Source organism: Haliotis cracherodii, unplaced genomic scaffold (assembly GCF_022045235.1).
Source record: "Haliotis cracherodii isolate W230 unplaced genomic scaffold, xgHalCrac1.p SCAF_15, whole genome shotgun sequence".
In the NCBI taxonomy this organism is placed as follows: domain Eukaryota; kingdom Metazoa; phylum Mollusca; class Gastropoda; order Lepetellida; family Haliotidae; genus Haliotis; species Haliotis cracherodii.
This window is the reverse complement of record NW_027266270.1, coordinates 11,692,396-11,719,893: the sequence shown is the minus strand read 5'-3', so window position 1 is coordinate 11,719,893 and position 27,498 is coordinate 11,692,396. Positions and strand designations below refer to the sequence as shown.

Genomic DNA, 27,498 nt, shown 5'->3' with positions numbered 1-27,498 from the left:
ACCTCTGGTTAGCCACAATGTCTGAAGTTTTGGCTCGCGATCTTATTCACCACTGACCTCGTACGAGAGAATGCATTGGTGCATCGGATAGAATAAACGATAAGCTTTCCGGCGATACTACTCTTGCTAGGAGATCTGAACTAGTATTTGGAGATCTACAGGGCCTAAATCAGCCTTTTGAAGTATTTTAGCCTATGAACCCCTGCCTTTCCCCGCAAATTTTATCAGCGAAATAATATTCAGAAAACACTCACCGTCATGTAACGTGCCAATGATTAACGGGGTTTACAATTTGCATGCCAGGGGCAGAATTAACCTTTGACCTATTGACATGCGAAAGTTTGGGAACGATTTACAAAGTCTGTAATGGGTTTATAGGTGTGAAAAGTTGATGGGATGGTACATAAGTATGAATACTACATGTCTGCATAAGGACTTCACGCAAGTCTTCTTTGTTTTTGTGTTAATTGTAAGTAAACTCTCAGCCTTTGTGTACGCAAAATCCTCTGACGTCACACCGCGTGACCTCGTACCGGGAGCAAATGACAATGCAAATAGCCATTTATAGCAGTCGAGGGTGGACAAGTAACGTAGGACACACCTCATCTAGACAGCTGTTGAAAGCCTTTTAGGTGTCCACGGAAGGAATGTTAGTTATTCTGAAGACAACGTTTAATGCTTCCAGTCACATGTAGGAAATATTATATTTTGTTGAAATGCTGACAGGTGCCCGTCGATACACACATTTTGCTTACGTTTTACACACGGAAGTAAACATTGTGACACGTGCACTGTGTTGTTATTTTTGCCATATCGGACGTGATAACAGTTTGTACTTTAAACAATTTCACATTTCCAAATAAATCATCTCGAAAATGCTTGTCTAAGTAAAGTATTATCAATCTTTGTAAATTCTTTTAGTCACGAAGTGTTTCTTGTGTGAGAAACATCCACAATGCGACAAATAAACGTACGTGTGAGTGAATACGCCCCCCTCACCAAACAAGCATAGACGTGATCTAGTTATCAAAGCGAACACTAGTAGTCACACAGTAGGTACAAAACACTTGTAACGTAGATTTTTAATAAGTTCTATATCGAAAACGTATGTTAATCTTTAGTTTTAGCAGAACGTGAAGTATGTTGCAATTAGAGATGGTTTCCAAGAGTTGACCATACTTCACAACACCGCCTTATTTCTACGTATGCGATTTCCCCCTCAACGTGTTTTGTTTTTTACAATACATAATATCCTTAAAATTGTGTGCACGTTGGTTTAAATATTCACAGAATGTCAATAGGTTTTTTGTATTTTTTAAATTATTAACGACATAACAGACTGAATGACTTGCATGAAGAAATGTAATTGCATAATTTCAACACAGTGTGTCAGATATGCGTATTTCTTGTGTCAGGGTGCACTTGTTATCCCTAAGAACCATGGCTCTTATATTCTCTTAAGGGCAATTGCCTATATCCATTACTATGACTCTTCTTTCAAAAGGTAAATTGTTCTGAATATATTATTTATAATGGCATTTTAGGAATGGCCGAAGCAGTATAATGTTTCATTTAATATTATAACAGCAATTATGTATTTCACTTCTTGGGAGATTATATATTCATTTAATGATTCTGTCATCCTTACAGTTATGTTAAACGTTTGTATGAAGATGTGTGTATTATAGTGTGTCTCAGAAGATGTGTGTATTTTAAGGTGTCTCTGCCTAGCATTTTCCAGATAATTTGACACTTTGCATCAGAAGTTGTGATGGCAGATTCTACGCTTTGAAGATCAAATAGTGTTATTTCATATCTTCTGAGAACACGTTTCTCTTAATTTCCAAGAACGCTTATCATTGCACATACTCACATAATATGATAAAATTGAGTGATGAAAGTCTCCCACTGAACCCTGAACATGCAATCTATGATAATGTTGATAAATGTAATAATTCAAATAGCCATGTGGGTCTGCATCCCACAAGATGTAAATTGTTTGGATCCAATCTCAATTTATATAACTGCTTCATGACATCACCTGAAATCAAGATTTTCTGTATGGCTGCCATTAAAATGTATTTTGTCAAGATTGTTAACTGGAAATGAAAGTACGTAGAGGTAGTGCAGAGTAACCGGTGGATAAGGTATGTTAAGCACCCTTTTTAACCCACTGTTGTGAAATGTTGACAGAAATTATGTCGCAGTACATTAAAAAATTTCAGACTAAATCACTGTTGGTGCCCCCATGGATATGTGGAAAATTACTCTAGAATACGTACACTTCAAAGTGAAAAATAGATTTTAAACCTGACTCTTATCATCTGAAACACATTGGACGTACTGTTTTGAAATGTTTTGATGATGTGTTAACATTGTACAGAATCCGTGTTTAAGTGAAGTATATTTACAGTTAGAAAGTTTTGAAATATCTTGCATGAAAGCTATCTACACAGATGTATCTAGGTCTGCTCTGATACTGATATTTGGCCCCAAGTCAGCAGTAAATATCAGTAAAATTAAAAAAATAGAATTAAATATTTCCCAATACATGCTGTTAGTGTTATGACTAATGTTATATCTTTATGAAAGTGACTTGTACTTCACTGGTAAAGGCCCTATAAAGAGGAAGAGGCTAAAATGCTTACTTTTACATTGTTGCATTGAATACAAGGTTATACTGCAATTTGAAAATATTTCTGAATTTAGGAAAATAAGAACTGAAAACAAACTCCCAGTTTTGAACAAAATATCAAATTTTGTCTCAATTTGCCTGCTATTAGCACTGAGTTTGGAATCCTAGATCCCCCATTCCCTGATCAAAATTAAGTCAGTCTCAATATGTGCTAACTCTTCATGTCTGACTTGTTATTTGACACCTACTGGTAATGTTTTTGAGGATGTTGATATGCATTAAAGGAAGGTCAAGGTCACTTATTTAAAATATGCTTAATGATGACCTTATTCAATAGAGCTTGCATATGTCATCATAATGATCAGTGGGAAATATAAATATACAGACCACTGTCATACAGTTCTGAGTGTGGTATTCAACAACAAACAAACTCATTTTCCACCATGGTTTGCTTTCACAACAAATTTAGATAACATGACACTAAAAAATAACCATCCAATAAATATTACACTTGTGAGAGAAATACTGTGCATAGTTAGTGATAGAGAGATTGAAAGTGAATATTTAATGGACAACATGTCTAGGGTGTTTATCATAATAAAATGGAGATATAGTTCCTGGACAGTCAAAGATGAGGTCCCAGGTCTTAATTTAGTTGTATAAGACGTGCGCCAAGCAATCTAGTATTGAAAATGTAACCTTAGCACCACATGCATGTCCTTATCTTTCAAATATGCCTAACCCTTACGTAGCAGGGTTTTTGAACACATTCAATACTTTTACCATTCTACATAAATAATGCCTGTGTTATGTATAACTTATGATGCTTTCTTGGGCTTGACATCAAACTGAAGGTACTCCAAGATCAAGTACACGTTTCAATTTTCATAAATGTATGGTATCAGGGTGCAACCTGTTTTATTTTTTTGTCTGGTTCAACCTGTTTTCGTCTGGTGCAACTAGGAATTCATGTCAACATGCACCTGGTGCAAGTTAAATCAAGTTTCTTATATCGAGCCCTGGGTCCCCAGTACCTGGTGTTTGTGTTGGGAGCCAACTAATCAAGTAGTCGGCCTCTGTGACTTGCCCTGTGGGACTGTGGTTTACAATCGGAAGTGATGTTGACTTTGTTATCAAGGCAGCTACAGACTTTTCTGTGTCAATGTTGTTCTGCATTGGGCATGTGTGTGGTCATCTGTGGCCTGAGTTGGTCAAGGCGAAATGGTTAATGATACATGTTTCGGGACCCGTGAAGATTCCGGGGTAGAATAGGTCTTCAGCAACCGATGCTTGCCGTTAAAGGTGACTATGCTTGTCGTAAAAGGGGACTAACGGGATCGGGTGGTCAGGCTCGCTGACTTGGTTGATGTATGTCATCGATCCCAATTGCGTGGAACGATGCTCATTATGTCAATCACTGGATTGTCTGGTCCAGACTCGATTATTTACAGACCGCCGTCATATAGCTGGAATATTGCTGAGTGAGGCGTTAAACAACAAACCAACCAACCAACCAACCAACATGTTTCTGATGGGAGAGTTTTGGGGCATTCAGGGTTGATTGGCTGTACATGGATTTACATGCTTTTGTTTCTTCATGTTATGTAAGACTGCCTCCGTGGCCTAGTGGTAGAGTGTCCGCCCAGAGAGTGGAAGGTCCGGGGTTTGATCCCCGGCTGCGTCATACCAAAAGACATTAAAAGATGGTACTTGTTGTTACCCTGTCTGGCGCTCGGCATTAAGGGACTAAAACAAGGACTGGTCGGCTTGGAGTCAGTATACTGTGTCTGAGTGGGGTATTCATGTTAAACTGCGGCATGGTATCTCAGTGTGCTAGCACTATAAATCGGTACAGTCCAGACTAGTACAAGCAGCCACACAAACATATACACGTACATGCACATTGCTATATAAGTGCAATAATCTTGGACGCAATGTTCAACCCGATTTCACCTCACCTCATGTTATGTAAAAAACACCTTCACGTTTAAATTCATTGGCCTTTATCCTGGGGATGTCATGATATTTGCCTACATCACATATTAAATATCAGTGAGTGTGTGAGTTGGGTTTAACGCCGCTTTTAACAGTATTCCAGTTATATCGCAGCGTGTCGGCTTCATGTGGGAGGAAAGCCCGAAGTGATGCAGGTCTCAGACGTTTACCATTCGGTGAAACCCACGAGCACGGGTATGGTGCCTTAGACGACTGAGCCACCCATGCCCCCTATTAAATATCAAATAAAATATCATGATTCTTAAGTCATGGTTCGACCGCCTCCGTGGTCCTGTGGTAGAGCGTCCGCCCGGGGAGCGGAAGGTCCAGGGTTCGATCCCGGGCCGCGTCATACAAAAAGACGTTAAAAGATTGTACTTGTTGTTACCCTGTCTGGCGCTCGGCATTAAGGGGCTAAAACAAGGACTGGTAGGCTCGGAGTCAGTATACTGTGTCTGAGTGGGGTATTCATGTTAAACTGCGGCATGGTATCTCAGTGAGCTAGCACTATAAATCGGCATCAGTCCGGACTAGTACAAGCAGCCACACACACACATACACGTGCATGCACGTCGCTATATAAGTGCAATAATCTTGGACGCGACGTTAAACCCAATTTCACCTCACTTAAGTCATGATTCTTAATATCCGCTTGTTTATCATGGAATACTCCATGCTCCATCTGGCCTGACTGACAAGTGGTTATTACAACTACTTTATGTTGAACTTGCATGGACCACCTCATTGGTCTAGTGGAAAGAGTGTCTGCCTGGAGAGGGTGAGATCGATGGTTCGATTCCCTGTCCATCATCATGCTAAAAGTTGTTAGAATTGGTACTTGTTATTACCCTGCCTGGCGTTGGGCATTAATGGGTTAAAACAACGATTGGTTGGCATGGAGTCCATATACTGTGTCTGAGTGGGGTATTCATGTAAAAACATGGTATCTGAGTGTGCTAGCACTATATAACTGGCATTATTCCGGACCATTGCAAGCAGCCAGACACATATTGTGCATCCATGTCACTACGTAGGTGCAATGATCTTGAATGAATGTCAAGTCCCATTTCACCTCACGTTACGCAATTACAGGCTGCCATGACATTGCTGGAACATTGCTGACTGCATTGTATACAAACCGTCACTCGCTCTCACAATTCCACTAGGGGGCACGGGTGGCTGATAAATGATCCTGATTCTTCTCATTAAAATAATACCTCTCTACGTGAAGATCTCAGCACACCTCCATAGGAAGCCTATGGAGTGAACTCTGAGCAAACTTTGACTGCCCAGTCTGAAAGATGGATGCACAGGTTCTTGAACCAATCAGATATCAGCTTTCCAAAATGATTTGGCACAATTTTTTACCACCTTGATTATGAAAACTCCACCATTATACACACTCAATAGTACACTATGGTGCGAAACGAGGGCTTGTCGTAAGAGGCGACTAACAGGATTGGGTGGTCAGGCTCGCTGACTTGGTTAAAGCATGTCATCGATCCCAAATGCATAGATTGATGCTCATGATATTATTTACTGGATTGTCTGGTCCAGACTCGATTATTTACAGACTGCCGTCATATAGCTGGAATATTGCATCAACCAAGTCAGCGAGCCTGACCACCCGATCCCGTTAGTCTCCTCTTATGACAAGTATGGGTTGCTAAAGACCTATTCTACCCCGGATCTTCAGGGGTATAGTATAGTGTGTAGGGTGTTCATGTATAACTGTGGCATAGTACATTTGTATCTCATCTAGGCCTGTGAAGATCCGGGGTAGAATAGGTCTTCAGCAACCCATGCTTGCTGTAAAAGGCGACTATATGCTTGTCGTAAGAGGCGACTAACAGGATCGGGTGGTCAGACTCGCTGTCTTGGTTGATGCATGTCATCGATCCCAATTGCATGGATCGATGCTCATGTTATCAATCACTGGATTGTCTGGTCCAGACTCGATTATTTACAGACCGCCGTCATATAGCTGGAATATTGCTGAGTGCGGCGTTAAACAACAAACAAAACCCCAAAAACCAAAACATTTGTATCTCGCCTTGTGAGGGGAATCTGAATGAATGGTCATTGTTATCAGCGTTTCTATTCAAATCAGACCCAAAACAAAGCTTTGGTAGAGATTGGTCCGTGGTATTTGTCACAATAGAACAGAGATTTACTCTGGATCATCGAGGATAACACGAAGGACATAACATTGGCTGTTTATGTATTGCAGGTCTAGCTGACCACAATGGAGGACACCGTCCGAGCCTGTGTGTTGACCGCTAAGTCTCCAACCTGTCAAACTGAAGGCACTGGATGTGGCGTTATTATTGACACTCGCCATGGTTACGTCATCGCCCACTCAGCAGTTCTGGCACCGTTTCTTCTCAATAAGCCGGAGATTCTCAGAGAACTGGAATCATGTTCCAAACAACAGACCAACCTTTCTGGTATCTTAAATGTCAACATTGAGGTTATTTTGGAAACACTTAAACATACCTCCCAAACAGCGGACTATTCTTTGAAGAACTATAAAACAGCTTTAGTAAATACAAACATTCACGAAAAATGCCCTAAACAAACAATCCACACTGCAAAATTACGGTCCGTGTTTAAGTGTTCAAGGTTCGAACAGGCGATGAAACAGTTAATGCCGGAAGGGAACTGGAAATTTGCTGACAGTTCTAAAGACTCCGGGTCCACGTCAAGTCCAAATGTGCCAAAAGATGAATCTGTAGACAGAGAGGACGAGCAGGTCTACAAATTATTGCCTTATTTTGTTTTGGTCCAGCTGAAGCGGTGGAATAGTTATAATTCAGTCATGAGAGTATGTTCAACCCAGTGCTGTCGGATCGGGGAACCCGTGGAGCTCCTCGCAACACCTTTTGCAAACCTGTTTCCAGAAATAATGCTGAATTCTGTAAGCAAGGGGATCATCAGCAACCTTGCAGGGAGAAATCATTGTTTAATTTTGTCTGATGCTCGCTGTATCCCAGGTTCTGAGGGAGGGCCGCTGTGTACCCTTGGAGGCGATGACTCAAGGTAATAATACCTAGACAAATTTGGTCTCAGAAATAAAACATTATTTTACAAAATAAATGCACAATAAATCCCCCTAACCCAAGTTGTTTGCGTACACCTTGCATGACAAGTATATAAACCTTCTGGTAAGCCAGGATGAGTTAAGTGGTGTGTCCTGACAACCAACTCAGTATGACTATGTATGAGGTTTGCCCACTGCCGCTTACCATTGTGAAGAAAGGGGTAGCGGGTGATCCGCAACGAGTAGTAAGATGGATATGTGCTTCATCTGTCTCTACTTACGTGTTCTAGTGGCCAGTTCAATAGCACACACCGACAGTAAGTAGTGATGGGAGGAACCTGATGACTCTGAAAATTGTGACAGCAAGTTTGCATAGAAAACTTTAATTGAGAATTATCCTGACAATTTATTTGCAGCGCATGATAAGATGGAAATTAGAAATCACCTGAAACAGCCAAGCAGAATTATATTTAAATACCCAAAAGACCAGTCCCAAGGGAGTAAACGCTGTACAGTAAACTACGTTTATAACAAACTCAAAGGGACCACTAATTTTGGTTTGTTATAACTGTAGTTCCTTATAAGCATTAATACAGCAAACGGGGTCACGGGTGGCCATGTCATGTAAAGCACCGTGATTCACTGTGCAGAGTTGCGTCCCTTGGGCATGCCAGAAACCTATGATTGTGGGTTCAAATCCCGGTCCGCCCCGATTATGTTTCTAGGTTTGTCAGCACCATACCCGTGCTCGTGGGTTTCACCGAAGTGGTAAACGTCCGAGACCAACATCACTTCGGGCTTTCCTCCCACATTAAGCTGACACGCCGCGATATAACTGGAATACTGTTAAAAGTGGCGTTAAACCAAACTCACTCACTCACTAATACAGCAAATGGCCAGGACAAAGAAATTAAGTTTGCTATAGCCATCACTTTTAAGAGTGTTCATTATAAACGTAATTTACCATATTGTATACCCAAAGAAAACTATCAATTCTCAGTGTGAATGTTAACGTGGGTCAATACTCAATGGCTTTAAACATTGTCTGGAGCCCTGGTCTCCCTAGCTGTCTACCTGTAAACCTATAGGAGAGATTCCTAACTAAATGCCTTTGGCAGGCAAATTGGAAATAATTGTGATATTGTTCAAAAATGGATTTTTTTTCAGTTCCATTTTTTGTAAATTTCTTAGGAATTGGGAAATTTTTCATTCAAATTAGTAATGTTTACTGACATTTGCTGCTGACTTGAGGCCGAATGTCTAAATTAATCCCTGCTACAGATGACAATATGTTCCAGGTTGTAATTTCTTCCATTCCAGACATTTGAGCGGTATAGTTGTATCGTCAATGTGTTGGAAGAATGGGGAGTGGATCGGCTTTTCCTTGGCTTGCTCAATACATGAAGTACTAGGCAGCATTCCACGCTTGAACAAACTAGTCGACTATGACGTTGAGTTGAGGAAGAGGCAGCAAGGTTCAGGTTTGTGAATATTGATGTCCGACCATGTGAATATTGATGTCCGACCATGTGAATATTGATGTCTGATCATGTGAATATTGATGTCCGACCATGTGAATATTGATGTCTGACCATGTGAATATTGATGTCCGACCATGTGAATATTGATGTCTGACCATGTGAATATTGATGTCCGACTATGTGAATATTGATGTCCGACCATGTGAATATTGATGTCTGACCATGTGAATATTGATGTCCGACCATGTGAATATTGATGTCTGACCATGTGAATATTGATGTCCGACTATGTGAATATTGATGTCTGACCATGTGAATATTGATGTCCGACCATGTGAATATTGATGTCCAACCATGTGAACTAATGATTTGACAGTACAAGTGTACACATTTGAAAAAGTAAACATATTTTTGTATCAATTTTTGTAAATGGATATTAGATACATAGAACCATTTACAAAATGCACTTTAAGGCCAGGTGAATTATATTTCTGTTTCTGAGATTTTTATCCCAATATACCAGGGTCAAGACGAGGAAAAAATAATATTACGAACTGGTCTTCAGCAACCCATGCTTGTCTTACGAGACAACAAATGGGATCAAGTGGTCTGGTTTACTGACTTAGTAGATGCATGCTATCATGTCCCAATTACCGGTACATCGATTGATGCACATGATGTCAATCACTGGATTGTCTGGTCCAGGCTCTATTATTTACAGACTGCCGTCATATTGCTGGCATATTGCTGAGTGCGGCGTGAAACAACAAACATTAAAAAAACTATTACCATATTTTCTTGTGAGTCATACACACCTCCTTTTTGAGGTATTGTTTTACGGGGCAAAGTGTTTTCTGTTTGCTCCTGGTGAAGTCTGCGTGAACATAAGAGAGAACAAACACAGTCAAAATGTCAGTGTAACTGTAAAGTGAGAGATCTGGTAAACAAGTCATCAAATTGGTCTGGTCTAATTAAAAAATATGCAATGTTTGAATTGTATATGATTTCAAGAGATTTTGCTGGTTGTGTAAACGTCACATTTTTTTGCGTTATGTTCCGAGTGTAATGTAAGAATCAATTTCCAGTGTTAAGCAGACTACAGCGATGTATGACACAGCGTGGAGTTCATTCAGTACGTGTGTTTGTTAATGTGTCGCGTTGACTCGAATCATGCACTGTAGTCCTCCTGCAAACCTTTCTCCTTGCTGGCTCAAACTGTTTGACTCGAAGTACCCTTGCATGATCCTGCTTGTGTTGGGGTGAAGTGGGGTTTTACCTTGCGTTGGGAGTTTTTGCACTTGTAAAGCCATGTGAGTTAGTGAGTATGGTTTTACGCCGATTTTAGCAATATTCCAGCAATATCACGGCGGGGGACACCAAAAATGGGCTTCACACATTGTACCCATGTCAGGAATCGAACCCGTGTCTTCGGCATGACGAGCGAACGCCATAACCACTAGGTTACCCGACCGCCCCTAAAGCCATGTGAACATACATGTGTGTGTATGTGGCTGCTTTTACTAGTCCAGACCTAGGTGGTTTTATAGTGCTAGTTCACTGAGATACCAGGTCATTTCCATAGTCTAGTGGTAGAGCATCTGCCTGGAGAGTGGAAGGTCTGGGGTTTGATCCCAGCCGTGTCGTACCAAAAGATGTTAAAAGGTGGTACTTGTTGTTACCCTGCCCAAACTAGGAATGGCTGGCTCGGTGTCAGTATCCTGCCTCTGAGTGGGGTATTCATGTTAAACTGCGGAATGGTATCTCAGTGGGCTAGCACTATAAAATCAGCATTAGTCCGGACTAGTACAAGCAGCCACACACACATACACATGCATGCACGTCGCTATGTAAATGCAACAATCTTGAATGCGACGTCAAACCCATGCCATGCCACAGTTTAAAATGGATACTTTAATACTTCACTCAGACACAGTATGCTGACTTAGTGCCGACCAGTTGTTGTTTTATCCCCGTTAATGCCAAGTGCCAGGCAAGGTAACAACAAGTACCATCTTTTAGTGTCTTTATAGTGTTAGTTCACTGAGATAACAGACCTTCTCCGTGGTCTAGTGGTACCAGACCGTCTCTGCGGTCTAGTGGTAGAGTGGGGTGTAGAGCAGAAGGTCTGAGGTTCGATCCCTGGCCATGCCATACTAAAAGAAGATAAAAGATGGTATTGTTGTTACTCTGCCTGGTGCTCGGCATTAAGAGGCTAAAACAGAGCCAGATTCGGAGTCAGTGTACTGTGTCTGAGTGGGGAAGTGGGGTTTAATATTGCGTTTAAAATCTTTTGGCATGATGCGACCAGTGGTTCAAACCATCGACCTTCCGCTCTCAAACATTCCATGGAGTGACAGACCATGGAGTGACAGACCATGGAGTGCTTTGTAGTTGTGACATTGCCAGCCTATTAATGGCATGTTCACTGTTTGCCAAACACATTAACGTAATCCATGAATAGAGTAGACTTAGCATAAGCCTAAGCCTAGGGATTTTGCATAAGGCCTGCTGTATGTATAATCAATGGTGGCTTGCTGACTTACTGTTGACACACAACTAGAAATAATTTCTCTGTAAATAATCTGCAAATTATTGGGGCATGCATCGCAAATATACTCCAACAATACAACACAAGATACGTCTACAAAAGTATCAGTTTATGTTTTAATTCCGCATCAATATTTCAAAAAGGATTTTTTCCAAAGTATAGCAATAACTCCCCCAATAACTAATCGGGATAATGTTCAGTACTGGAAAATAAGTACAAATACCATCAGAAAAGGCATAAATGAACCAGTCATGTGAGTTGATTATAAACTGGTTGAAAGCAACTACCTTTACTTGGACAGGACATATTGAATATAGAATTTCATGTACACAGTGCAGTATTCAAATATTCATTGTGTGTAATTATTAGGTCGAGTTAGTGCACGTTGGCAATATACTTTTACATTTTTTACATCTCCTCTGAAACAACAATACACGTAGCTGAGACACTGAAGCGGTTATTCTATTTTCATTTAGGCAAAAATAAAAGATCACATATGGAATTTTGGGGGTGTTGTCAAGAAAAATTGCAATTAGCATCAGTTCTAACAATCTATCTCTGTTAAATGATGTCCAAAAAAATTTAAAACTAAGAAAAAAAACATATTAACTGAAATACAAGTACTTATTTTTTTTTACCTCAGTGATTTTGTCCTTGATATCCATTTTGACATGATACCAATGCTCTATAGATTTCTGAACTTTTAACACTTACAAAAACATAAACATATTTTAATAAGGTCAATTAATACTTTGGGACTTGTTTTTCGCTTCACCGATGGTCGTCACACTAAAAGTTGTCAAGGAGATCACACATTTCATTATATCAGTACACTGTCGCAATTGTAGTATATCTATCTTCTTGAGTGAATGCTACCCATAAATATCTGGGTTAGAATTGGTCTTCAGCAATCCATGCTTGCTGTAGGGGGCGACTAGGCTTGTCGTTAGAGGCGACTAACGGAATCGGGTGGTCAGGCTCAGTGACTTGCTTGATGCATGTCATCATATCCCAGTTGCATAGATTGATGCTCAAGATATCAATCACTGGATTGTCTCATCCAGATTTGATTATTACAGTCTGCGGTCATATTGCAACAAACGAAGAAACTTGTTTTGGGCTTAATGTGAAGATTTAGACAATTGCAGGTTGAATGTGTTTTTTTATGATTTTTTTGTTTGTCCGTGTTAGATGCTGGTGTAGAATTGGTCCCAGTAACCTGCGCTTGTGGTAAGAGTCACATGGCTCAGGTAGTGAGACTATGTGACTTGACAGGAGAATGCATGACCCAGTGGTCTAATTTGTTGTGGAGAGTTGCTTCCCTTGGGAACACCGGAGACCTATGATGTGGGTTCAGATCCTGGTTCGCTCTGATTTTGTTTAGGGGGAGGTCGGGTAGCCTAGTGGTTAAAGCGTTCGCTCGCCACGCCGAAGTCCCGGGTTCGATTCCCGACATGGGTACAATGTGTGAAGCCTATTTCTGGTGTCCCCCACCGCAAGTTGCTGGAATATTGCTAAAAGCGGCGTAAAACCAAACTCACTCACTCACTCACTCTGATATTGTCTCTAGGTTTGTGGGTTTCCACGAAGTGGTAAATGTAAATGTCTTCAGACCAGGATCACTTCATCGTTTCCTCCCACATCAAGATTCGAGATGTATTGGAATACTGTTCAACATGTTGTTAAACCCAACTCTCTCACTAAACAAACTAAATCACTAAACGAACGAATGACTGGATGGATGGATGGATGGATGGATGGATGGCCTGACATGTTGTTCATGCCTGACATGGCCTGACATGTTATTTACAGGCTTACATGACATAGATGAAACAGGGATTATGGTGTTATCTATCGTCTTTTTGTCAAGCTACATAAAAGCTTTGTGAGCTTATGTTGTTCTATGAATGCGAACTCATTTATCTTTTATATTATGTCAGCTACACACTGACTGAGCCCCATGGGGAGTCTGGGTCAGACAAGGTCCCCAGCCACGTAGGCTTGTTACACGAGGCGACTAAAATACATCAAGTGCTCAGGCTTGGTGGCATGGTTGATTGTCTCGTACCCTGATGATTCATAAGATGAATCTCTTGTTTCACTGTACCGCCTCCGTGGTCTAGTGGTAGAGCGTCCGCCCGGAGAGCGAAAGGTCCAGGGTTTGATCCCCGGCCGTGTCACACCAAAAGATATTAAAGATGGTACTTGTTGTTACCCTGTCTGGCGCTCGGCATTAAAGGGCTAAAACAAGGACTGGTCGGCTCGGAGTCAGTATACTGTGTCTTAGTAAGGTATTCATGTTAAACTGCAGCATGGTATCCCAGTGGGCTAGCATTATAAATCGGCATCAGTCCGGACTAGTACAAGCAGTTACACAAACACGTACATGCACGTCGCTATATAAGTGCAATAATCTTGGACACGACATTAAACCCAATTTCACCTCACCTCACCTTGCTTCACTGTTCTAGAATGACATATTACAGGTCGAATATTGGCTTGAATAGTGCTGACTCCAGGGTTTAACTATCAAACTATAACTGAATTGGGGGATCAATATACTTCATCAGGAATTACAATGCTTATAGATAACAAATTACAAATCTTTGAAATATTATGATTCGTTATAAGAGACATAAATTCAAACAATACAAAACATTCACCCTAATGGTCATTATTTTTCCTTGATAGGAATGATGAAAAATATGTCCTTGACCCTGGAACAAGTTCCCCTGCTGAAGGTCGGACCTTCTTGGGGTTCAGGGGTCATACTTGGTCAAGGCCGGGGATTGGTCATCACGTGTTCACACGTCATCAAGGATTCCCAGAAACATCCAGGTAACTTCATGTGTACTCGGAACACCCTCTGCACTTAGGGGAATACACGGAATTACATAAAGCAGTCTTATTTGGTCCTAACACAGATGTACCTCCCATGCTTTTAACATGTACTTACAATAGTTGTATCCCTGAGATGACTTTGTGTAAGTAGGACCTGGTCTCCCTTCCATAAAAATGGTCTTAGCAGAACAACTGTTGAGTATGGGAGTTACGATCATCTTAGCACTATGTCACAAGTCCAAAGTATGCAAGTTGAGTGAGTGGGTGAGTATGGTTTTACGCCGCTTTTAGCAATATTCCAGCAATATCACAGCGGGGAACACCAGAAATGGGCTTCACACATTGTACCCATGTCGGGAATCGAACCCGGGTCATCAGTGTGATGACTGAATGCTTTAACCACTAGGCTACCCGACCGCCCCAGTTTGCACGTTGAAATCGTCTTGGCAAAACGTTTGCAAGTTACATTCGTCTTAAAGCTACAACTGTTGAAAGTGAGTGTCAACTGTAATAAGTCAATATTAAAGTATGGAAGTTACGATCGTCCTAGCTTCACAACTATCATAAGTCAATATCAAAGTATGGAAGTTACATTTGCCTACTGGAATGGGTCCCTGATTAGGTATTTTTTACGGGTCTAAAAATATAAATTACCAAAACAGAAAAATTGAAATGTCACCCACAAACTCCTGACATTTTACAAGTGTACCCAATTTATTGAAATGTAAAACTGAAAATGAATACTGGATACAATGATGTGGATTGGTCAGTCTGCAACTGTGTTCACAACCAAGCACCTGTTAAATACACAAGGGTTGTGTTTGTGAGTATTGTGGTCAAAATGAAAAACGACCCTCGTATTTACATTCCATTTCAAACTGCTCTTCTCTGTGAATGAATATACATGATAATTTGTAATTACTTTTGTAAAGGTCATCACATAACATTTAAATATTTTTTAAACAAATGAGGTCCATCTTTGGCCAAATCTACACAGGTACTATTTAAATCTTCGAAGAAAAAGAGGAGTTGGGAGTTTTTTGCTTCTTAAAAATCACAACATGATAATCTGGTACAAAAAAGAACATGTTACTTTTATTGTTGGGCATATTCCAAATTTCTTATTTCTTAATATAATTTCTATAATCTGATGTATTGATTAATTGTTGCAGTCCAGCTGCGGTCAGCACCACACAGCCTACTGCAGCAGTGTCAGGTTCTGTACAAGAGTCCCACAGGGACACAGTTTGACCTGGCCCTTCTCTCATGCACCGGACTGGAAGCACACAAGAGTTGTCCCCCCTTAGCTTATCCAACAGAAGGTAGATTCATGTAGTTTTCTGTCAGTCCTACGTACCGAGCATTCAAAAACACCTCATATCATCCCAGCCAGGATATATCCTACTATATACTACTCAAAAGAAGTTAAAGAACACCCAATTCTTTCCTATTATTATAGGTAATCTGTCATGGCATAACATATGAATTATGGTAATATGAAAAAAATGGGTGTTCTTTACTATATGGTATATGGCTCTTTTCCCCCTAGTTTCTTGATGACTGCAATGATTTCCAATATTGATCCGGCAATGAGTCGCCTGTTAGTTTAAGTGTTCATTCGTGATGCCGAACGTCCAAGTTCGATTCCTTGGTACATTGTGTGAAGCTCACGTCTGATGTCCCTGGCTGGAATATTGCTAAAGGTGGTATAATACCATAGTTCCCCTCCTGCCTGACTGTACGTGACTGATACTTGAGTATACACAGTCCAAAGTGAAAATATTTCTGGACTGGCAACTTTTAAACCTCCTTGACTGGCAATATGGTAGACTTGGTCGTATGGCTGTCTGGCTGCAATTTATTTTTAAGAACTGGAAAGTTACGGGGGTATTCCCTTCCTTAAAACACATCCCTACTCTTACACTTTGACACAAATTCTAAAGAGTTGTGAACTATGCATTGTACAGATCAGTTCGCGATGGAGCTTGGCATCAAACTGTGGATATTTCAAGATTATGTGCAAGTTTCAATTTTCATAAATCTTCAGTATCAGGGTGCAACCTGGTTTTGTCTGGTGCAACTAGGTTTTCATGTCAGAGCTACAGAGCCGTGTACTATGATTGCTTTTCTTATTTGAAGGGTCTAGAGTTTATGTTGTGGGCCATGCTTCGTTTGGTGAAGAGCTTGACCTTCACCCTTCTGTGACCTCTGGCGTTATATCCAAGGTGGTCAAGGTGAACAATATTCCAGTCATGATTCAGGTGAGATTCACAAATTAATCTCCTCAAATAATTTACTTTATTTGAAATGTGTCCAAAAACATATTGCTTAAACAACTGTAAAACAATGTTACCTGTAGTTTGCTGGTGTTTGTCTGCTTGGGGCTGTCTTCTGATGACTGCATTTGATTTTCAGTCTGTCTGTCTTTAATGCCTGACTGTCTGTTTGTGACAGTGTGTTGATTGCTGTCTGTGGTTGACTGTCTAATAGTTTGTTTGTGACTGTCTGTTTGTGACTATCTACTGGTAACTGTCTGATGGTAACTATCTGTTGGTAACTGTCTGATGGTAACTGTCTGACTGTTTTTGACTCTGTACTGGTGACTGCCTGAATGTCTGCTCGCTGTCTGTTGGTAACTGTCTGACTGTTTGTTAGTGACCGTCTGCAGCTCACTGTCTGTCTGTTCATGACTGCCTGCTGGTAACTCTAATTATTGGTGACTATAGACTGTTGGTGACTGTAGACTGATGGCGCCTGTTTCAGACAACATGTGCCGTCCACCCAGGTGCGAGCGGTGGGTCAGTCGTGGATGGCCAGGGACGTCTCCTGGGAATCGTCGTCTGTAATGCCAAGTATGTTGTCTGGCTTAATTGATAAAATTATGTGTTTTCATATTGGAAAGTATGATAAAAGAATTGTAAACATGTACTGTAATCTTGACAACATTTTGTATATTAAACTCTCTATACATTAACTAGAACTTTGTTTAGGAAATCTGATCTGAAATCAAAGTCTGTAAAAAAAGATCTTTTACTTTGATATGATATTTCTGCTTGAAGATCTGTCGACACGGCTGTAGGAGTTTGTAACATGTGAAATTCCCAATCAGCCAATCAGCATCAAGCCTTCCAAATTCTCGTAATGAGAGAAAGCAGCAATCAGACAAGCATGTCAGATTTCTGTATCACAAAAAGCAATATGACCTGCAAGTTCTAAATGAAAAACATAAATCAGTTCCATTAAGTTGTGGATATTTATACACCCTGCTGTTTCTGGGTACTATGGCAGCTACACCCAAAATGGTGTACTGTCGGGGATGTTATGTTCTGTGGTGGAATTCTTTTTCCACAATTAAAATTTCTGCATTGAGGTAAAAACTGAAGCAGAATCTTATTGGGTGAAGTACCCATGCATCCTTCATTTTGATTGGTCAGTCAAAGTCTTCAGAGTTCACCTATGTGACCCTCTACGGAGGTGTCCTCAGATCTTCAGACAGGGAGGTGTCCCCAAGTAAAACTGAATGTGATAGACCCCAAGATTGACCTGTGGCACACTTGTGTATTGATACAGGGACACGGACACAGGTGCGAGTTTCCCCCATGTCAACATGTGTGTACCCCTCATCACTGTGTGGCCGGTGCTAAAAGAATATATACAGTCTGGTGGTAGGTCATAACATTACTCATAACTGTTTGTTTGTTTTTAACGCTTCACTCAGCAATTTTCCAGTTGTGTGACGGGGGTCTGTAAATAATCAAGTCTGGACCAGCCAATCCAGTGATTGATAGCATGAGCATCGAGCCATGCAATTGAGATATGATGACGTGTAGCAACCAAGTCAGTGAGCCTGACCACCCGATCCCGTTAGTCACCTCTTACGATTTTACCCCGGATCTTCCACGAGTTTCTCATAATTAGGGGTGGGCGATATAACTTGTATACCGGTATATTGCAGTATATCTGTCAGCTGTCCAACCCTTGTGTATCAATATTTTCCAATACAGTCACAGAAGAATTAGTATATAATTAGATTAATTATACCTACTATCTTGAGGCATTGGATGGACTGGGTTCCTATCTAAACCATGTAAACAGCACACGCTGTTTGCAGTAACATTCCATAACGATGACATAATTAGTCTTGTGTATCCATACTACCCTTCTCGCAATCTGAATTCTGGATTATTGAATGAGGAAGTACCATTTGAACATTTGAATTTGTGTCCCAATACATATTGCAATACCGTATTCGACGTAATAAGCGCCCAGGGCGCTCTCAAAATTAGGAATAGGGGTCTCTTATTAGAATATTATTTTGGTGAAAAAAACAGTGTTGAAAGATAAATTTCATGGTTTATGCTGACAGTCTGAAATGTTTATGTACGACAGATATATTTTTCCGGGAATTAAATTCCCCATAATTTAGGGTGCATACAACACATGAGTGTGTATTATACGCGAATAAATAAGTCTTGTGTACATTGATCAATTGGAAAAGGTGCTTATTTGGATTGTTCACTAGCCAATGTATTAGCAAATATCGCCATGGGCACTTATTAGAGCAGGGCGCTTTTTATGTCGAATACTGTATGAATCGCACAAACAGCTCTCATAATTGCGATATCAAACCCAGGGTTTGGTGCAAAGGTCTTTGAATACCATGATAGAGTACTATCAGTTCCATCGAGTTGCAGAATTTGTTGTTCCTCACAAACATAATGAGGAGTTATTTCATATTTTTCAGACACTAATGTTTTGAAATACCTCAACTTGAAGAATGCAGTCATCGACCGACTTTGGACTCTGGGGACGCCAGCAGCATCAGGTGAGACCCCAGATCTTGCATCACAAAGTGTCGCTTCATTCCTGTCTTGTGCATCTTCTTGAGGCAAGGGAGTTAACTGAATATAAAAGTCCAGTTTCAACCCTTGCCAATCTAGGCTTCAATTTCATGGCTCGATCATAGCACAACCAGTGGCCGTTACGAGTTACGTCCCCTGTATGTCCCTCCCTTTAACAAATACAAATACACCTCTCATATCACTTGAATTTGCTTCAAACAAAAAGGGGGTGCCCAGTCAAAACAATCTGATCGATGATCAAAACCTATATTGTTGTAAAACGGGTCTTGCCTTGTGAATTCATCAAATCACTTGAGGACCTTCATTAAGGACATGAAAAGATTCTGAAAATATCTGTCGACGCCCATTTGGGGGAACACATGCTTTCCAGAGCCTGCAGTTAATTGAAATGTCATCGGAACCAGATTTCTATTTCCTTATGTGATTTGTATTACACTGTGAAGAAAATTCAAGTTATATGTGAGGTGGAATCTGAATGGTCAATGAGAGGGACATAGAAGGGACATAACTCGTAATAGCCACTGGTGGCGCTTTGATCGCGCCAAGTCATTCCAGCCTAGTTTGGCACGGGTGGAAACTGGACTTATAGAGTCAGTTAACCTCAGCATGTTGGTTGTAAGAGGTGACTAAATGGATTGTGTTGGTTGGTTGGTTGGTTGGTTGGTTGGTTGGTTTGTTGTTTAATGCCGCACTCAGCAATATTCCAGCTATAAGATGGCGGTCTGTAAATAATTGAGTCTGGACCAGACCAGTGATAGATATTATGATCATCAATCCACGCAATTGGGATCGATGACATGCTTCAACCAAGTCAGTAAGCCTGACCACCAGATCCCGTTAGTTGCCTCTTACCACAAGCATATTCGCCTTTTACGGCAAGCATGGGTTGCTGAAGACCGATTCTACCCTGGATCTTCATGGGTCTAAATGGATCGTGTGGTCAGACTCAGTGACTTGGTTCATTGCTTGTCAACATACCCTAATGGAGTTTGATTTTGCTCATAATGTCAATCACTGGATTGTTTTGTCCAGACTTGATTATTTACACGCTGCCATCATGTAGCTGGATTATTGCTGAGTGCAGCATTAAACAACAAACCTTTTCTCAAAGAATCTATACAATTGTGTTGACTGGACATTCTGGTACCACCAAGACCAATATGTATCAGTGCATGTTTACATTTAATCTGAAGTCTACTGCGGGGCATGGGTGGCCCAGTCGTCTAAGGCGCCACGATTCGCTGTGCGTAGTTGCGTCCCTTAGGCACGCCAGAAACCCATGATCGGGGTTCGAATCCCGGTTCGCTCTGATTATGTTTCTAGGTTTGTCAGCACCATACCCGTGCTAGTGGGTTTCACCGAAGTGGTAAACGTCTGAGATCTGCATCACTTTGGGCTTTCCTCCCACATTAAGCTGACACGCTGTAATATGACTGGAATACTGTTAAAAGCGGCGTTAAACTCAACTGACTCACACTGAAGTCTACTGCAAATGATCAAAGTAACATGACATAGTTGTATTCATGTGACAAGGCAGTCAGAAAATAGTTTGTGAGAATCGGTTATTCATGTATAATTCTTCAATGCTCAGTCATCAAACAATAATACCATTCAATATGAATTTGTGGACAAAATATTTACTTGTGTCAAAAGATGCTTCCTTTGTTTTCAGATGCCTGTTTAGCAACAAGCCATTTATGAGAATAAATTTCACCAAGGCATGAAGAGTTGTCCCCCTTAGTAGAATCAGCACGGCACAGATGTTCAACAATATGGCTGTCAGTTGCTCTTTTGATGAATCAAACATCATTTATGATTTTCACAGTTATTGTTACAAGTATTTTTCTAATATCACTTGCTCCAGAAGCTGAGAATTACTTTGTTTACTTTTGAAGAATTACAAATGTTGGGGAATGTCTGTCTGGATCAACCAAACAGAACATGCCATTCATAAATGTATGAGCTTACATCAGTAGCTAGGTATTATTAAACTTTCTGGACAAGTTAAGGAGTTAATTATGATGACCAGTTCAAATTTGATTTAGCTTATAAATATAACAGGGGACATGCTATTTTGATTTGATTTTATTCTCTCCAGCATGAATCAAAGCAGTGCATTGTATGGTGATGGCCAATAAGCAGAAACATGTCAGATTTCATAGTGAATGTGAATTATCAAGTGTTCAAGTATATATGCCTATTTGTTATTTAAATTAATCAGTATTTTTATGATTAACTGGTACATATATAGGTGATGAGTTTTTAAGGTTTGGTTCTATCACAGGAGACCTGGAACTATATACAGATGCTATGTTTATAGTCATATATATGCATACAGACAAAATTTGTTTGGGTAACATCAAGATGATTATTCCTTAGCTTGTTTATACATGTTTTATCATGAACTCATGATATATATATTATATTGTTGTATACAATCTGTGATAAAATTATTTTCACAATGTCTTTTTCCTTATTTCTTCATCCTTTTTTCTTTATACTGCTTGACACTGAGGAGAGCTTCAAGTAGCATACACAACACCTGTTCTAGTTTTTATCCCCTGCCCAACAAAGTTGGCGGGGGATATAGAAACAGGCTCCGTCTGCCCGTCCGTCACGGAGCATAACTCAGAAACTATTCAATATTTTTTATGAAACTTTGCAGGTCTGTCAAGTACATGCTGAACTGGTACCTTTTGCTATTTAGAAATTTTAGAATTTTTTAGTTTTTACATTTCCATGCCAACAAGATGGACTTGATTCCAAACTCTTCTCTTTTTTACAATTTCCATGACAAGTTCCACCTCAGTTAAAAAAAAGGTTAGGGTTTGTTTAGATTTAATTATGTCATAAATTCTGCAACGGGTGGGGGATATAGCCACGTTAGCGGCAAACTCTTGTTATTTCTTTTACTGGTTATGTCGACTTTATCCTTGTGTTTCAGTGTGTATCACTGTATCCAAAAAAAGACAGCCATGGGTAAGAACAGGACCTGTTGTGGTGGTAAGAGGCCACTTAATAGATCAGTGGGTGGGATTGGTTGATAGGTTTTTGGAAACAGATGGAATATTGGTAAGGAGACCAAAAAATGGGGTTTAACATCGCGTCCAAGATTATTGCACTTTTATAGAGACGTGTGTGTGCGTGTGCGTGTGCGTGTGCGTGTGCACTAGTCCAGACTGATGCTGATTTATAGTGCTAGCCCACTCAGATACCATGCTGCAGTTTAACATGAATACCCCACTCAGACACAGTATACTGACTCCGAGCTGACCAGTCCTTGTTTCAGCCCCTTAATGCTGAGCACAAGACAAGGTAACAACAAGTACCATCTTTTAATGTCTTTTGGTATGATGAGGCAGGGGATCAAACCCCGGACCTTCCGCTCTCCGGGCGGACGGTCTACCACTAGACGAGGCATTTGATTGATTGTTGATTTCTAGCTGATGAGGATGTCTGTGCTATATTCTGAAAAAAAGCTTTGTAATGGTAGCTAAATGGTCCAGAGTATATATCATAGAATGGAGATGATAGTTAAGGATGCAGCCATAAAAAGCCAAGTGAGATTTCAGTAACAACAAAAAGCAACAAATCTAGTTAGACTGGCATCACTGATGATGCAGCATGTTTATTTCCATTCTAAATGTTACTATTAGTATAAGCCCAAGCATTCAGATAAAGCTATAAATGCCACAGCACCTTGGTCTATACATCAGTTATATCGCCCCTGTATGTGATAATAAGTGAATGACAAACTGAGGGGACACTTTTCTATTTTACAGTTTACAGATTGGACAAATCAGACCCCCAAAAAAGAAGACAAACATTTTTGTTTAGTTTCATTTGCTTGGCCTCTCAATCTTTTTGAATTATCAAATAAAAAAGGTACTTGAATTTTGCAAGATTTTGTAATTGTCAGTATCAACTACTTAAATAGTTATTAATTATATATAGTCACTGACCACTGCAAGATTTTCATAGAACAAAGCCTTTGAACAGTATTAGTATTTTTCCCCAATTAACCAACTCACAAAAACAACGTACCGGTATGCCACAAAAAATTTGACGGTATTGAACTAAGTAATCATTAGCGAGTATTTTGATTTGTCAGTAAAATCTGTAAACCGTAAAATGTACAGTGTGGCCTGAATAGGGTACTGATGATATAGATACCTTGGATGAAAAGATGAAAATGATCCAGCATAAACTTCAATATATCCATGGATGACTTTAAGGCACATATTCAAAATTAGTCTCCAGTGTTTCATATTTTAACAAATAAACTCCAAATTGTTCAGGAAATCAATAGATATGGTCGATAGGCCATGAGTAAAACAAAAGTTCCCCTTCATAATAAAGGTCATCGAAAGCATGAAGATATTTTTAAAGGTAATCAACAATTTTTCGATCTTGTCTGGTTAAACATCTGTATTTAAGTTAATAATAGCTCAATAGAGTTTCATCTGGGTTAGCTGTCTGCAATTTGAACATATCTGATAATATTTATACAAACTTTAAAATTTGAATTTCATCAACGTCCCTTCTCCTACCTTGACCACTTAGATCAATTGACAATTGACGAAAGTGTCAAAAACCTGAAATAGGTACCGCTGACCCTTCCTTACTCATGAATGAGTGTTTTCAGATAAAAGTAACTGGATGCACACAATATCCCACATTCCACTCCCATACCTAGCACTAGGGGTAAGAACAAAACCATTCCCTCACTCCCTCCAATAATACCATCGAAGTACGTCAGTACTCACAGTACATACACAATGGAAGCAGAACACGTAAGACATGATTGATAATACTAGAAATATCACATTGGAAATGTACAAACATTTTTAGAATCTATACAATTAATTTTTTTTCATAAAAAACTTGAAAAAAAATATGTAGTTTTTATATTACAAAAAAGATACAATTGGAGATACTCAGCTATACATATACATGTAATTCACTATATAAATAAGGTAAAAATGTAACATACATGTCCTTTACGAAATATGGACTCTACAAATATGGGTTGGTAGGTATTTTTGTTTTGTTTTATTAAATATATATTTTGATAATGTGTAACTCAGATGACTTGCTTAGAACTGATGGTCAAAATATCTACAGCTACGATATGTGGAAATATCCATGTTTTATTTCAAAATGTTAAATATGGTTTTCTTGATGGGTGTTTCCAGCTGTGATAAAAAGATTTGGGTCACAAATTAACGAATGGGTGGGTCGGTTACCTGAAACAATAGTATTTATGGTGGCCTATAATAAGTCATAAACATTTTAATATTGAAAAATATACTAATTTCTTTTTTAATTTATACAACCACATTATTAACCAGTCCCATGTTTGAAAAGTGATATTTCAAGGGACTGTGTTTCCAACAATATCTGAGCAAAAACATACCACTTCTTTTGCATGAAATATTCTAATACTGCATCTGTAAATGCATTTTGTCAAAGACTAGAGTTTGTCATGGTGAAAACTACTTCAACATTGAACATCTATAAACAAATCCTGGTGACATCTGAAAGGGGTTGGGTGTGATAGGGGTCTTCTTTGGCCCACAAGATATGCAGAATTTGAGGAATTTAGGAAACCTTTATTAGTCAGTGTGAATTGTATTTAATGCCGCTTTTAACAGTATTCCAGTCATATCACGGCGTGTCAGCTTAATGTGGGACGAAAGCCCAAAGTGATGCAGGTCTTAGACGTCTACCGTTTTGGTGAAACCCACGAGCACGCGTGTGGTGCTGACAAATCAAGACACATAGTCAGGGCGAACTGGGATTAAAACCCACAATCATAGGTTTCTGGCATGCCCAAGGGACGCAACTCTGCACAGCAAATCACGGCGCCTTAGACGACTGGGCCACCCGTGCCCCCTAGTCAGTGTGAAAACTATCAAATGTGAGTGAGTGAGTTTGGTTTTATGCCGCTTTTAGCAATATTCCAGCAATATCACGGCGGGGGACACCAGAAATGGGCTTCACACATTATACCCATGTAGGGATTCGAACCCGGGTCTTCGGCGTGACGAGCTAACGCTTTAACCACTAGGCTAGCCGTCCGCCCCCTATCAAATGTGAATGAATGAAAATAAGATCTTTTCAACCATTGCACACTCAGGACTCTCAAGACAACACTAAACACATAGGTAAGGTTAGAATGGGTCAAAAAGGCTGATTGTGGAGTTTTTCAGGAATTGTTCTTCTAATACACAATGTATATGAGCAAGTCTTTGACCCAAGCAAATTTTTAAAGGACATGTAGATAAAAACAGTATAGATCTATTGTAACAATCCTGGGTCACAGATTTGGTCGCAATTAGATATTAATTTGAAGTTCGAAAACCCCTGTCTTTCACTTATTTTAGCCATACTTAAGCATTTGATAATTTCACAAGTCACAAATAGGACATGTGTAATGATATATAAAGGTTGTCAACCATTTCAGCATGTCTGATAATTTGTATACCAATATTTTAAGATTTTTATAACATTGACAATTTTAGTGGGCCAAATAGGATGCTTATCCTAACTCATCCTTTCTTAGATCCCTTAGATTATTACAGGAATTTGTCAGAGATTAAAATTGTCAACATACATCCTTTAATTGTTGTTGGTAGTATGACCAAAGTAATTGAGATTTCCATACATATGAATAAATTTTTATCTATCCAGTAGAATATCAATTGCTAAAAACATTTACTGAAAAACAGCTATAATTTAGATTGGATACATCCTTTGTATTTAACATAATCTAATTTAGTGTAAGCAAATTTACTTCTGACCAAGGCATTACATTTATCAAATAAACTGATTACCGTATTCGACGTAATAAGCGCCCCGCTCTAATAAGCGCCCACGGCGATATTTTTCAATATATCGGCTAGTGAACAATCCAAATTAGCACCCTTCCGACTGATCAATGTACACAATTCGTGTACATTTATTCGTGTATAATACGCACTCGTGTGTTATATGCACCCTTAATTACGGGCAATTAAACTCTGGAAAAATATATCTGTCGTGTATAATACGCACAGACTTTTCTTTTGTCTCATTTCAGGCTGTATCATTTACGATCTTTCGACTCTTTCACCAAAATTATATTCTAATAAGAGCCCCCTATTTCTAATTTTGAGAGCGCCCTGGGCGCTTATTACGTCGAATACGGTATTAGTTTTTCATCCCTAAGACACATTGTTAAAAGTTTTTTGTTTTGTTTTTTAAATCAAAATTAAAATGCCTGTTGCCTCATATTTTTTAACATTTTGGATGAAAATATACAAATGAATTTATTCAGGCCTTATGAAAATTAAGGTTTGTTTTGTTTTTTCATTAATCCTGTAAAAAAAACAACTCTTATGAAGATGGTTGCTTGACACAACTGAACAAAACTTGATTTTAACAAAATGAAATGCCTTGAAAATTGGGGAAGAGCAAGCAAAATTCTCAAAAACAATTTCTCCCTTTAACACAGGCATGAAATACAAGCACAGGTTAGTCACCTTGGCACCATCATGGCATAAGAACAAAATAAATTCAAGGGAAAGACTATTGCTGCACACTCCCCAATTATCCAGTGTATAGAATCTCCATTTGTTATGATAGGGAGCCACCATAGCTTGGGAGTCCAGTTTGATTGACAGATTCCACAACATAGGTGTCCAATCAAATGACACTGTTCCTTCATGATTGACACAAGTGGCTAGTACTTGACTCCTCTTGTTGTTGCTCAAACATCACCGGAACACCTTGCAGTAAACGACACCCTCTTAATAGTCAGGAAAACATCTTTTCCAGCTAAAATTTAATTCATAACAGTTTTCTGACTTAACAAAACCAATGATTGGTTGTAGAATTCAAGCCCACGAGCAAGATAAACCCTGAAAAAAAATGGTAATCAGAGAGATAAAGATGGTGGCATCACTTCCAAAATGAAGCTCTGGTGGCAAAAGGGTGCAGTGTTTATTATAACAGACTGGGGATATTATACCCTGGATGACTGGGGATGGGTAAGGCTTCTTGCCTTGTATTTGGCATGACATGGAAACACAGTGGCTATTATACAGCCAGGATCA

The 27,498-nt window shown here is 39.6% G+C and overlaps 1 protein-coding gene across 1 annotated transcript; it reads left to right on the top strand.

Annotated features, from left to right (window-relative positions):
- The first annotated feature begins 585 nt into the window (after positions 1-585).
- On the top strand, positions 586-21,667 carry LOC139462286 (peroxisomal leader peptide-processing protease-like). Its single transcript, XM_071243901.1, has 10 exons — positions 586-691; positions 6,861-7,669; positions 8,991-9,151; positions 14,391-14,537; positions 15,713-15,862; positions 16,680-16,801; positions 17,304-17,392; positions 18,111-18,205; positions 19,285-19,365; positions 21,075-21,667. Exons 2-10 carry the CDS (start codon positions 6,876-6,878, stop codon positions 21,101-21,103), a joined length of 1,668 nt encoding a protein of 555 aa, XP_071100002.1. The 5' UTR covers positions 586-691; positions 6,861-6,875; the 3' UTR covers positions 21,104-21,667.
- Positions 21,668-27,498: the final 5,831 nt, after the last annotated feature.

What these genes read in the sequence shown, in the direction of transcription:
- LOC139462286 (XM_071243901.1), top strand. Translation starts at nt 6,876, where the DNA reads ATGGAGGACACCGTCCGAGCCTGTGTGTTGACCGCTAAGTCTCCAACC. An exon ending in AGAATATATACAGTCTGGTG is followed by an intron (nt 18,206 to 19,284) that starts GTAGGTCATAAC and finishes CATATTTTTCAG; the next exon opens with ACACTAATGTTTTGAAATAC. An exon ending in GGGGACGCCAGCAGCATCAG is followed by an intron (nt 19,366 to 21,074) that starts GTGAGACCCCAG and finishes CTTTGTTTTCAG; the next exon opens with ATGCCTGTTTAGCAACAAGC.